Source organism: Nilaparvata lugens, chromosome 5, assembly GCF_014356525.2.
Source record: "Nilaparvata lugens isolate BPH chromosome 5, ASM1435652v1, whole genome shotgun sequence".
NCBI lineage: Eukaryota > Metazoa > Arthropoda > Insecta > Hemiptera > Delphacidae > Nilaparvata > Nilaparvata lugens.
Window position 1 is genome coordinate 1,255,090 of NC_052508.1, and position 13,365 is coordinate 1,268,454.

The 13,365-nt window shown below is 42.5% G+C and overlaps 2 protein-coding genes and 1 pseudogene across 2 annotated transcripts; 2 read left to right on the forward strand and 1 right to left on the reverse strand.

The window, feature by feature from the left end:
- Positions 1-466: 466 nt before the first annotated feature.
- On the reverse strand, positions 467-11,115 carry LOC120351545. The gene is made up of 4 exons (XM_039429332.1): positions 10,661-11,115; positions 7,361-7,642; positions 5,711-6,043; positions 467-1,026 (listed from the first exon to the last, which is right to left on the reverse strand). Exons 1-4 carry the CDS (start codon positions 11,066-11,068, stop codon positions 562-564), a joined length of 1,488 nt encoding a protein of 495 aa, XP_039285266.1. The 5' UTR covers positions 11,069-11,115; the 3' UTR covers positions 467-561.
- Positions 1,206-1,663, forward strand: LOC111061741 (histone H4). The gene has a single exon (XM_022349439.2). It carries the CDS (start codon positions 1,251-1,253, stop codon positions 1,560-1,562), a length of 312 nt encoding a protein of 103 aa, XP_022205131.2. The 5' UTR covers positions 1,206-1,250; the 3' UTR covers positions 1,563-1,663.
- Positions 8,418-8,922, forward strand: LOC120351688 (annotated as a pseudogene).
- Positions 11,116-13,365: the final 2,250 nt, after the last annotated feature.

Below are 13,365 nucleotides of genomic sequence, written 5' to 3' on the forward strand. Positions count from 1 at the left end.
TTTCTTTTCACTTGTTGCGTCAAACATGAAGAAGCCTACAAAGCCTACTGGCAAAAATAATCAATGTTCATGTTTGATCAGTTGAAAATAATACAACAATATTCTTTTTAAAAATTTTTGTCTCAGTGGCCCTGAAAAGAGCCTTGGTCTCCAAACAGTGTGTATGAAAAAACAGCACCAACCAACTAAAATTGAGTGGTTGCACCAGCAATAGAGAGAAAAATGGGAAACAGCTTTCTGAACGATATCCCGACATAATAATAAATTGATAATAGTGTTTCAGTGGCCCCAAAAAGGGCCAGCATTTTCTAGAGACACAAACACAAGAGAAGAAGCATTATGATTGATAGTGTGAAGGGAAGAAGAGAGCATCAGACTACAGACTCTAGAGCAAATCAAATCCATTATTAGGTTTTGAGAAGCAAGCAGTAGCAGATTTTCATCCAATGTGAAAAATTATCATCTACTGGCCCTGAAAAGGGCCGTTGTTGGTGTGAGTGCGCGTTGCATTGCACAGCACCAGCAGCCAATAACATGATATAGCCGCGCGTGTGTTGTCGTCTAAGCACGTTCTCCACGAATACGCCTGGCCAACTGAATGTCTTTCGGCATGATAGTCACTCTCTTGGCGTGGATAGCGCACAGGTTGGTGTCTTCAAACAGGCCAACCAAGTAGGCTTCGCTTGCCTCCTGCAGAGCCATAACAGCCGAGCTCTGGAAACGCAGGTCAGTCTTGAAGTCCTGTGCGATCTCACGAACAAGGCGCTGGAACGGCAGCTTACGAATAAGCAGTTCAGTGCTCTTCTGGTAGCGACGAATTTCTCGCAGAGCCACTGTGCCAGGCCTGTAACGATGCGGCTTCTTCACACCACCGGTGGCCGGAGCACTCTTGCGGGCAGCTTTCGTTGCCAACTGCTTCCTGGGCGCCTTACCGCCGGTCGATTTCCTTGCTGTCTGCTTGGTACGAGCCATTGTACTGCTTGCTTGCTTGCTTGCTGCTGCTGCTGCTGCTACTACTACGTAAGCCTATGTCAGTTCAGAAAATTTTCTCGGCACCACTATTTATAGCAAAATTTGAGACCAACTGCCTGTCTATTGGTCGACAATTTGTGACCAATTGCAGTGCTGATGAATGCTGGCCTACCATTGGCGGCTGGCTGTCGGCCAATCAAATGTCATCACTAGGGTATAAATAGAGGCACATTTTCCGCAAAATTTGTCAGTTTCACTCGACTACTAGCAGCAGCAACATGACTGGTCGCGGCAAAGGAGGAAAAGGTCTGGGAAAAGGAGGCGCCAAGCGGCACAGGAAGGTGTTGAGAGACAACATCCAAGGTATCACCAAGCCGGCCATTCGTCGTCTGGCTCGCCGAGGCGGAGTGAAGCGTATCTCGGGTCTCATCCACGAAGAGACACGCGGTGTGCTGAAGGTATTCCTGGAGAACGTGATTCATGACGCTGTCACCTACACAGAGCACGCCAAACGCAAGACTGTCACCGCTATGGATGTAGTCTACGCGTTGAAACGTCAGGGACGTACACTGTACGGATTCGGAGGTTAAGCAAGCCAGCCAGCCAGCACAACACACTATTGGACTGCTGCCGCGCACGCGTCTTCACCATTCACGCTTCACTCCACTACAGCAAAAAGGCCCTTTTCAGGGCCGCCAAAACACTTTTCAAACCTTCAGTCTCGACTAGTCTGTTGCAACTAATATTTGTAAATAATAATATTATTATTATTGTGTAAGAAGAGTGTTTGTTGATGACTTTTGATTAACTATGTTAACAATTATGTTGTCCTCCTATAAAACCTCCATCTACACACTCTGCACTCATGATGTTTGTAGTCGAATTCTTGTCATTACTAATTTGAAGTTTTTTTTTTTTCATATTAATGCTACTTGAAATTTTTTTTTTCAATGATCATACAATAATATCATAATAACGTTTCACAGTAGAAACATAAACTATTTTTTGGACATTTTATTAATTTATCAAAATTTTGGGATTTGGGCCAAGCCTGTTGTTCCTACCTAATCATATTTATATGATTTGTGATTCTGTCCACAAATAGATAAATATATTTGTTTGGATATATACAAAGCCTGATAGATGGATAGATAGATTGATAGGTAGAGAGAGAGAGAGAGAGAGAGAGAGAGAGAGAGAGAGAGAGAGAGAGAGAGAGAGAGAGAGTGAGAGAGAGTGAGAGAGAGTGAGAATGAGAGTGAGTGAGTGATAGCACCAGATGTTAGTCAGTGATTGTGAGTCAGACACAAATAACAACAGCCAATAGCCTATTGAAATACTGTGAACATGAACAAAATAAATGCCACCAATTACATTTGTTTTTTTTTCATTTATTCAATTTTTCCATCATTGATAATACAGCATAATGTGAGTGGATTGATAGATTGAGTAATAGACAGATACAACAAATAACAACAGCCTATTTAAATTTTGTGAAAATGATTTGTAAGGAAATTCACTTCTATTTGCTTGTTTTTGTGTGTGAGCGTGCGCCAGCCATTAGAACTCAATATTCTAGCAAATAGAGGCAACAACGATTGTCATTGGCTAGCTAGCTGACTGTTCATTTTATGGCGCCAAATTCAAATGTGTTTTAAATTGATAGTGAACTGATTATGCACAACCAGCTATCTATACTGGCTTTTCTATTGTTATTATCAATGCGTCTACACTGCATACCCTTTCTACATACAATGTGAGCATAGAATCAACAATAAATGTGCAATAAGTACAGATTTTATTATAAAATGACATTCACTCTGCCCGACAACGGCTGTGGATAGGCAACCCGCCACACAGCGCGGGAGCAAGTCTACAAGAAAAGCGGCGTTTTTCACATTACAGACATGGTTTTTCACACTGAATTCAATCAAAATTGACTGCTAACCATACCACAAACGTTCTGTATAATTTACAAGCTATTCAAATAAATAGGAAAGTTTTCACTGCATATTCTGTGTCCTGCATTCAATATCTTGCTTATTTTGTGGACACAACATGCACACTGAGCCCAGTTAAACTGGTGAAAATGACTTTTTCAACTTTTCTTCAATTTTAATTGGATAAACATTATTCTATTACACTCAGAAGTCGACTGGATGTTCAATAGTATACATTCAGTTACAATTACATGCATATTTGTTTGATTTTCCAACAGAAAAGTGTCTTACTTGTGTACTGTACTAGTGTGTTTGGCTGTGTATTACCTGTGGTCAGCTTTTCGGCTATTATCTAGTTCCAGACCAATAAAAGTGTACAATATTATTGCATGTGTGGATGCGTACTGACATGCTCTAACAGACTCAATAGTATTTTTGTGAATTTCTTTGCACACAATTGATGGATAGTCGATCAAGTGTTGCAGTGTACCGAGTTAGGCCGGGTATGGGAGTGTTTGAACGACTTTTTCAATAGAAAATCACTAATAATTACCTACTTTATAAACCTATTCAGTTGTCAAGAGAATAGTGTGAGCAATCCAACAATACGATTTGCAGCTTTGTAGCACGAGCGATTGCAAAGTTATAAGCAAAAGAGTGCCGGCCAACAAGCACGAATTTCTACTGAACTATCACAATTTTGGCTTGCCACCGCTGCAGCTTCCATATCGGTCCGTACAAGTCTATATAGGTCGGTTGTTTTCAATGAGTCTCGAAACTCCACTCCAAACTCTCCACTTGAGGGCCCAAATGGGCTAATCTTCTCAAACCAAGAGAAAGTGGATGAGTTTGCCTCCCATCTAGAACTCCACTTCTCAAATCCACCCGTCCCTCATAGTCAAGAGCTCGGCACCCACTTTAGAAAAATAGTTGACAGTGTTTCAGTAACAGTGCAAGACCCCACCCCAAATAATCTCTCACCTTTTACAATGGGAGATATAACAAATGCACTTAAAAATACAAATCCAAAAAAGGCCCCAGGTCTTGATGGTATTTCTGGGAAGGCCATCTTAAATGCGCCTCCAGAGCTAGCCCAACACCTGCTTGTAATTTTCAATTCCATTCTGAACACCCAACACTTCCCCTCAGAATGGAAAAAGAGCAAATTATTCCTGCTCCTAAAGCCAGGAAAACGCTCCACCCTACCATCCAGCTACAGGCCAATCTCCATACCCTGTTTTTTCTCAAAGCTTTTTGAGAAAATGTTTCTGGAGAAACATATAAGAGATACATTAGATAGTGTGATAAGGCCAGAGCAGTTTGGATTTCGTGCAGGTTGTTCAACAACACTGCAACTAATGAAATTCTGCTCTCAGTTATCAGATTCTTTCAACAAGAAAGAGCACGTGGCTGCAGTCTTTATAGACTTCAAAGCAGCCTTCGACACTGTGTGGCTGGATGGACTACTCTATAAACTTTCATCTGTCTTTCCACCTTCAACAATAAGACTCTTCAAGTCATACCTTACTAATAGGTATTTCGAAGTTCACAACCAAACCCCATCTTCAGTAAACTCTTCAGCTCTCACCCCAGCAACAGCAGGTGTCCCCCAAGGATCTGTGCTTGGACCTATCCTCTACTCCTTCTTCATCAATGACATGCCATCTCTACCTTCAGTTCAAACAAGTCTATTTGCTGATGACACCACATTCCACTCGAGCAGCATGAATCTGAATAGGGCGGCCAGGAATGTTCAAGAGCAATTAAACCTGCTTACATCCTGGTGTTCATCCTGGAAGGTAGAGATAAATCCAACTAAATGTGTGGCTGTCGCCTTTTCCCGAAAACTCAAACTTCCTCCCACTCTCAAAATCCATGGCCACGCCCTGCCATGGTCCCATACCGTCAAGTACCTAGGTGTAACTCTGGATAGAACACTCACTTTCAAACAACACATTAAAGTGAAAATTCAACACTGTCGTGTGCTGTTTGTACAACTATTCCCCCTACTTGTCACCCCTTCACTCCCCCTGAAATTTCGGCTGCTCATATTCACAGCCATCATCAGAGCATACCTGACCTATGCCGCCCCAGTCTGGTTCCCATATCTATCGAAGACCAATAGAAAACGTCTATTTGGCCTTCAAAACAGACTCATCAGAACCATCTGCAACTTTCACTACACAGTGAATAATAGGTTACTCTATGAATATGCCAGTACCCCTCAATTACTCAACTTCATTCAGCTCACATCTCGAAAGCTTCATGATACAGCTTCTATCTCGTGGCGTACATCAATAAGGCAGATGTACGAAATACCACGACCACCTCAAACCCACAAGCCACTCCCATTTCAACAATGGTGGCCTGATTGACAGTTAGCAGTTGGGCTGTAAAGGTGCCAGCAGCTGATTGTCAGTCAGCCACTGTTCACAGTATTCCATTCCCTAGGAGAGAACCCTTCTCCATTACCACTTCTCCCAAAAAAGTAGACTTGGCAGAAAAAAAAAAAAAAATCATATATATATACATATTTTATACATATTATAACTTTGAAAATTAAATGGAAATCGAACTATATTAGTATATCAGATATTGATTAATATTAGAAAAAGGTAAATTGGAGAATAATAGAAAAATAAATAAATAAATAAATAAAAATAAATAAAGATAAAATTGCCAAGCTCTACTGAAGGTCTTATATATCAGGAACCCCCAACTTCAGCACTGTTATAACTTTGAGCAGTCATAGAGCTCCATAGCTCAAGACACTGCCGAGTTAGGGTGCAATGACTCACCCTAACATGTTCCACCAGTAGCGTAGCGTAGAGTCTCGAAGCTATTGAAAGCAAGTTAGCATCAGCAGCAGCGATACCAGTACTGTCTACTCTACTACTCAACAACAAGATGTCAGCCGAGACAGCAACCAGTCCAGCGGCAACGGTCCCAGCCGCATCCACATCGGCCAAGGCGAAGAAGGCGGCCGCATCGAAAGCAGCAGCCAGCTCCAAGAAGCCGCGTGCTAAGCCAGCACACCCGCCAACCGGCGAAATGGTGAACGCTGCTATTGCCGGACTCAAGGAGCGTGGTGGCTCGTCACTGCAGGCGATCAAGAAGTACATTGCTGCCAACTACAAGGCCGACGCAGAGAAGCTGGCGCCGTTCATCAAGAAGTACCTGAAGACAGCCGTCGCATCGGGAGCTCTCACCCAGCCGAAAGGCAAGGGTGCCGCCGGCTCGTTCAAGATCTCGGTGAAGGAAGCAGCCAAGGGTGCTGCCCCGAAGCCGGCTAGTGCCAAGCCGAAGTCAGCTCAGCCAAAGAAGAAGAAGCCCACTGCTGCCGGAGCAAAGCCGAAGAAGGCCGTTGCCTCGGCTACAAAGAGCAAGGCAACGTCTGCTGCCGCCGGTGAGAAGAAGAAGGCCGCAGCTAGCAAGCCAGCCGCCGCGAAGAAGAGCAGTGCTGCTGCTTCGGCAGCCAAGTCCAAGTCTCCTAAGGCGAAAAAGGTCACCAAGCCGCCTACCAAGAAGCCCAAGTCGCCGAAGCCAAAGAAGGCAGCCGTCGCCAAGAAACCAAAGAAGGCTACTGTCACTAAGAAGAAGTAAATTCTTCTACTGACCTACCACACCAGCCAGCCGAGGGGCCTGCCGCTGTCGTCGCAAGCACTTCACATAAAAACGGCTCTTTTCTGGGCCTCCACTTGCCTTTTATTTTCAATCATCATAAGATATAGTATGATATCAGCAGTACTGAACCATAAAGGCCCTTTTCAGGGCCACCAACACATTTTCAGTAACAGAATATTATTAGTTCCTGATGGGTATCATCCAATCGGTGAACAGTAAGAAGTTGGACATGTGTATAAATTAATTATATTTAGTTGGAGTTGTGAGAGTAGAAGATGAGCGTGTGCGTTTGACGAGTTAGTAGTGCAAAAGCCTCTTTTCAGGGCCACTGGATGATATTTTTCTATTTCATCTGCTTCACAACTGTAGCAAGTGACAGAGAACAATAATATTGTTATTTGATGGAAGGTGTGAGAGAAGTACATTTTCTTCTCATCTCAAAAATCGGTTAGCACACTGACATTCTTCTCTATTCTAGACACACAAAAGTCAATTAAATTGTTTCATTGAACTTGATCATAAAGTGTGCCATTGGCCCTGAAAAGGGCCAACTAATTTCTAATTTGTGTATATTAGAGGGTGACGACAGACAGACCTATGTGAGAATAAAGCCGATATATGTCTAGGAGACAGACAGTAACCACTATAGTAACAAACATTGATATAATATAATAATTGAAAAATAAATGTATTGCTGGCCCTGAAAAGGGCCTTTGTGGTTCAACACCAAAAGTCGAATGCGCGAGGGAGGGAATTGCACTCATTATAGCTCCAATGGCCTCACCAATATTCGAGGCTGTGGCGAGTTGTGGTAAGATGTTTACCACCCATTGGATGAACTTTTGTGAGCTTAAAAAGCTCAGAATGCTGGTTTGTCCCTGTTCTGCTGTGGGTTTCAAACTTCCTTCTTTCAGCGCCGCTGATGGCTGCTGCTCTTTTTGTGATGGTAGAGGGGGGAAGTTTGAGTGAGAGATGACAGGGGGCGGAGGTGGAACCCATTCCATGGGGAGAGTCCGGCACGGGATGAGCGAGACTTTGCCTTTCCCTTCACTTTTCCGCCTTTGCCTCTGCCTGACATGATGCTGGTTGTGGTTTGTTGATCGGTGCTGTAGAAACGATGGAATAAGAATGGAAATCTGTTGCAAATCGGCACCTATATATAGGCAATGTGTGGCACGAATTTCGACGAATTAGAGTAGACGTGACATGATTGGTAGCAATCATAGCCAATAGTTGAATACAAGCATTCTATTGGTCGACAATGTTTCCACACAAAGTCAATAAATAAAGCAGCACTAGTAAATTTGAACACTTCATTCAGCTCACATCAAGAAAACTTCATGACACAGCTTCAACGTCGTGGCGTACATCAGTAAGGCAGATGTACGAGATACCACGACCAGTTCAAACCAAAAAGCCACTTCCTTTTCAACAATGGTGGCCAGACTGATGGTCAGCAACTTGACGTTAAGGTCACCATTGTAAACAGCTCGTATTCCCCTGAGGTGAACCCATCTCCATCACACTTCTCCCAAAAAAGTGAATTTGACAAAAAAAAAAAAAATTAAATGTATAAATTTATAAATAAATGTCAAATGAACAAATATATACATAAATGAAAAATAGATAAATATTCGAAGATACAAATATTCAATATTATATTATCCATATTACAAAACATATTATATTATATCTTAATAAAAATAAATAAATAAATAAATAAAATAAAAGCCAAATTCACTTAAGGTCTATTATCTAGGAGCAACCCAAAATTTTCAGTTCTGTTAATTCTATGAGCAGTCATAAGGCAAACCAGCCTAAGGCACTGCCAATTAGGGTGATTCACTCACCCTGTTCCACCCACAGTCAGTCAGTCAATTTGAACACACTCGTGGACTAGCAGCCCTATTGAGCAGATCTCGTCTAGCAGCAAGCAGCAGCAGCAGTATGCCACCCAAGACAAGCGGTAAAGCAGCGAAGAAGGCCGGCAAGGCGCAGAAGAACATTGCCAAGGGAGACAAGAAGAAGAAACGCAAGAGGAAGGAGAGCTAAGCCGTGTACATCTACAAGGTGCTGAAGCAAGTTCACCCAGACACCGGTATCTCGTCCAAGGCGATGTCGATCATGAACAGCTTTGTCAACGACATTTTCGAGCGCATCGCGGCCGAGGCAAGCCGACTGGCTCACTACAACAAACGTTCAACCATCACCAGCCGGGAGATCCAGACCGCTGTGCGTCTTCTGCTGCCCGGTGAACTGGCCAAGCACGCAGTCAGTGAAGGAACCAAGGCTGTCACCAAGTACACCAGCTCCAAGTAGAGAGTTTGTGTGTGTGTGCGCGCTCGCCGCCGACTAGCATGCCACCACAACATCCGCTTGACAACAACAAGTGTACCGCATACACAAAGTTAGTAGACAGAAGGTTGGTCACTCATCTATAGTATTTTCGTTGAAATGCAATTGGAGTGGGGGAACTGCAGCCGTGACGTAGGCTGTAGTACAGAGTAGGCAGAATATCGCATTCTTGAAAATCATATGGTGTCGTATAGTTAAATTATATAACACAAACATTTTCTGACATGCAAGCTTTCTGTTTCTGCTTTACAATAATTATTAAAACATTTGAATAATACAATCATTTTGCCATATAAAAGCAAAAACCCCACCTCCTAACCTTCCCTTTCAAACCCTTAAGGTTTCTTCATCTTCTAGGTCGTGTTTATATTTTGTAGTTTGGCTATACATCAGCTTGTTAATTTCGGGGATGAGATATTTTGATTCTCGTAGAACATGTGCTCGATACCAGCATGTGTTCAGTGCATTTACAATGAATGAAATTCATCGGATTTATCGGGATCGGTTTATTGCGATGCATTGGTTTATCAAGATTTTTTAAGGGTTAATCTGAAATTATAATAGTATAACATTGTCTACTAACGCTTTTCCAGCTTATTAACTTTTTCGTGTCACGTTTTTAGATTCATTAAAAACTTTCAACTTCATTTTATTCATAAAAGTTGAATGAACTTGAAATATTTAACAACATCATTAGAATCGGTGATTCATTCGCTATAAGTATGGAGAATTTTAAAGTTCTAGGTCAATCTTGAGGAGATTATACGACGATATATTTGAAGATACAGTGAATAAACTGTATGCTCAGTGTGTTAACTCTAGAACATTTTTACTACACGTGACGTCACGCTGGCGTTCCCCCCACCACTTTGAATCATACACCTGTGAGTGATCAACCTTTTGTCTACTAACGTTGCCGCATACAAGCGTCAACGGCCCTTTTCAGGGCCAATAGCTGTTTGATTTTCAAAATGAAAATAATATGATTTTATTCATTTGCTACCGTCACTCGCCTCACAAGTGTGATGACTATGCTATTATATTGATTGATAGCCTACACTGTGTGTAACAGTAGTGACAGTGTCTCTTCTGAGTTTGAAGTAGAGATGAATATTAGTCTGATAAAGCTAGTTGGCTCTTTTCAGGGCCACTCGCACGTTTCCACAAATTTTCAACAACAAACAATTTTCACATGAGTGGTGAAAGTTCTCTTTTCCCTTGTTGCGTCAAACATGAAGAAGACTACAAAGCCTACTGGCAAAAATAATTAATGTTCATGTTTGATCAGTTGAAAATAATACAACAATATCCTTTTTACAATTTTTGTCTCAGTGGCCCTGAAAAGAGCCTTGGTCTCCAAACAGTGTGTATGAAAAAACAGCACCAAACAACTAAAATTGAGTGGTTGCACCAGCAATAGAGAGAAAAATGGGAAACAGCTTTCTGAACGATATCCCGACATAATAATAAATTGATAATAGTGTGTCAGTGGCCCCAAAAAGGGCCAGCATTATCTAGAGACACAAACAAACACAAGAGAAGAAGCATTATGATTGATTGATAGTGAAGGGAAGAAGAGTGCATCAGACTACAGAGCAAATCAAATCCATTATTAGGTTTTGAGAAGCAAGCAGTAGCAGATTTTCATCCAATGTGAAAAATTATCATCTACTGGCCCTGAAAAGGGCCGTTGTTGGTGTGAGTGCGCGTTGCATTGCACAGCACCAGCAGCCAATAACATGATATAGCCGCGCGTGTGTTGTCGTCTAAGCACGTTCTCCACGAATACGCCTGGCCAACTGAATGTCTTTCGGCATGATAGTCACTCTCTTGGCGTGGATAGCGCACAGGTTGGTGTCTTCAAACAGGCCAACCAAGTAGGCTTCGCTTGCCTCCTGCAGAGCCATAACAGCCGAGCTCTGGAAACGCAGGTCAGTCTTGAAGTCCTGTGCGATCTCACGAACAAGGCGCTGGAACGGCAGCTTACGAATAAGCAGTTCAGTGCTCTTCTGGTAGCGACGAATTTCTCGCAGAGCCACTGTGCCAGGCCTGTAACGATGCGGCTTCTTCACACCACCGGTGGCCGGAGCACTCTTGCGGGCAGCTTTCGTTGCCAACTGCTTCCTGGGCGCCTTACCGCCGGTCGATTTCCTTGCTGTCTGCTTGGTACGAGCCATTGTACTGCTTGCTTGCTTGCTTGCTTGCTTGCTTGCTGCTGCTGCTGCTGCTGCTGCTGCTACTACTACGTAGGCCTATGTCAGTTCAGAAAACTACGCTACTGGTGGAACATGTTAGGGTGAGTCATTGCACCCTAACTCGGCAGTGTCTTGAGCTATGGAGCTCTATGACTGCTCAAAGTAATAACAGTGCTAAAGTTGGGGGTTCCTGATATATAAGACCCTCAGTAGAGCTTGGCAATTTTATCTTTATTTATTTATTATTCTCTAATTTTTTTTTCTATTTCTAATATTAATTTATATCTGGTATTCTAATTGTAGTTCAATCTTCATTTAATTTTCAAAGTTAAAATATGTATAAAATATGTATATATAGGTATATATATATATATATATATATATATATATAATATATATATATATATATATATATATATATGTGTTTTTTTTTCTGCCAAGTCTACTTTTTTGGCAGAAGTGGTAATGGAGAAGGGTTCTCTCCTAGGGAATGGAATACTGTGAACAGTGGCTGACTGACAATCAGCTGCTGGCACCTTTACAGCCCAACTGCTAACTGTCAATCAGGCCACCATTGTTGAAATGGGAGTGGCTTGTGGGTTTGAGGTGGTTGTGGTATTTCGTACATCTGCCTTATTGATGTACGCCACGAGATAGAAGCTGTATCATGAATCTTTCGAGATGTGAGCTGAATGAAGTTGAGTAATTGAGGGGTACTGGCATATTCATAGAGTAACCTATTATTCACTGTGTAGTGAAAGTTGCAGATGGTTCTTATGAGTCTGTTTAGAAGGCCAAATAGACGTTTTCTATTGGTCTTCGATAGATATGGGAACCAGACTGGGGCGGCATAGGTCAGGTATGCCCTGATGATGGCTGTAAATATGAGCAGCCGAAATTTCAGCGGGAGTGAAGGGGTGACAAGTGGGGGGAATAGTTGTACAAACAGCACACGACAGTGTTGAATTTTCACTTTAATGTGTTGTTTGAAAGTGAGTGTTCTATCCAGAGTTACACCTAGGTACTTGACGGTATGGGACCATGGCAGGGCGTGGCCATGGATTTTGAGAGTGGGAGGAAGTTTAAGTTTTCGGGAAAAGGCGACAGCCACACATTTAGTAGGATTAATCTCTACCTTCCAGGATGAACACCAGGATGTAAGCAGGTTTAATTGCTCTTGAACATTCCTGGCCGCCCTATTCAGATTCATGCTGCTCGAGTGGAATGTGGTGTCATCAGCAAATAGACTTGTTTGAACTGAAGGTGGAGATGGCATGTCATTGATGAAGAAAGAGTAGAGGATAGGTCCAAGCACAGATCCTTGGGGGACACCTGCTGTTGCTGGGTTGAGAGCTGAAGAGTTTACTGAAGATGGGGTTCGGTTGTGAACTTCGAAATACCCATTAGTAAGGTATGACTTGAAGAGTCTTATTGTTGAAGGTGGAAAGACAGATGAAAGTTTATAGAGTAGTCCATCCAGCCACACAGTGTCGAAGGCTGCTTTGAAGTCTATAAAGACTGCAGCCACGTGCTCTTTCTTGATGAAAGAATCTGATAACTGAGAGCAGAATTTCATTAGTTGCAGTGTTGTTGAACAACCTGCACGAAATCCAAACTGCTCTGGCCTTATCACACTATCTAATGTATCTCTTATATGTTTCTCCAGAAACATTTTCTCGAAAAGCTTTGAGAAAAAACAGGGTATGGAGATTGGCCTGTAGCTGGATGGTAGGGTGGAGCGTTTTCCTGGCTTTAGGAGCAGGAATAATTTGCTCTTTTTCCATTCTGAGGGGAAGTGTTGGGTGTTCAGAATGGATTTGAAAATTACAAGCAGGTGTTGGGCTAGCTCTGGAGGCGCATTTAAGATGGCCTTCCCAGAAATACCATCAAGACCTGGGGCCTTTTTTGGATTTGTATTTTTAAGTGCATTTGTTATATCTCCCATTGTAAAAGGTGAGAGATTATTTGGGGTGGGGTCTTGCACTGTTACTAAAACACTGTCAACTATTTTTCTAAAGTGGGTGCCGAGCTCTTGACTATGAGGGACGGGCGGATTTGAGAAGTGGAGTTCTAGATGGGAGGCAAACTCATCCACTTTCTCTTGGTCTGAGAAGATTAGCCCATTTGGGCCCTCAAGTGGAGAGTTTGGAGGTTTTTTCCTGAGAAGTTTTCGGGTAGCTTGCCAGGCTGAGTTGGGTGGCAAAGAGATGAGATACTCTTCCCAGGATTGGAGGCGATGTAGTTTCAGTAGTTGAGAGCATTTGTTTGATGCTCTATTG

Coding starts and splice junctions, on each gene's coding strand:
- LOC111061741 (XM_022349439.2), top strand. CDS start 1,251: ATGACTGGTCGCGGCAAAGGAGGAAAAGGTCTGGGAAAAGGAGGCGCC.
- LOC120351545 (XM_039429332.1), bottom strand. CDS start 11,068: ATGGCTCGTACCAAGCAGACAGCAAGGAAATCGACCGGCGGTAAGGCG. Junction 7,643..10,660: donor GTATTCGTGGAGAACGTGCT/TAGACGACAACA, acceptor TCGTTTCTACAG/CACCGATCAACAAACCACAA. Junction 1,027..5,710: donor TACTGGTGGAACATGTTAGG/GTGAGTCATTGC, acceptor GAACTGACATAG/GCTTACGTAGTAGTAGCAGC.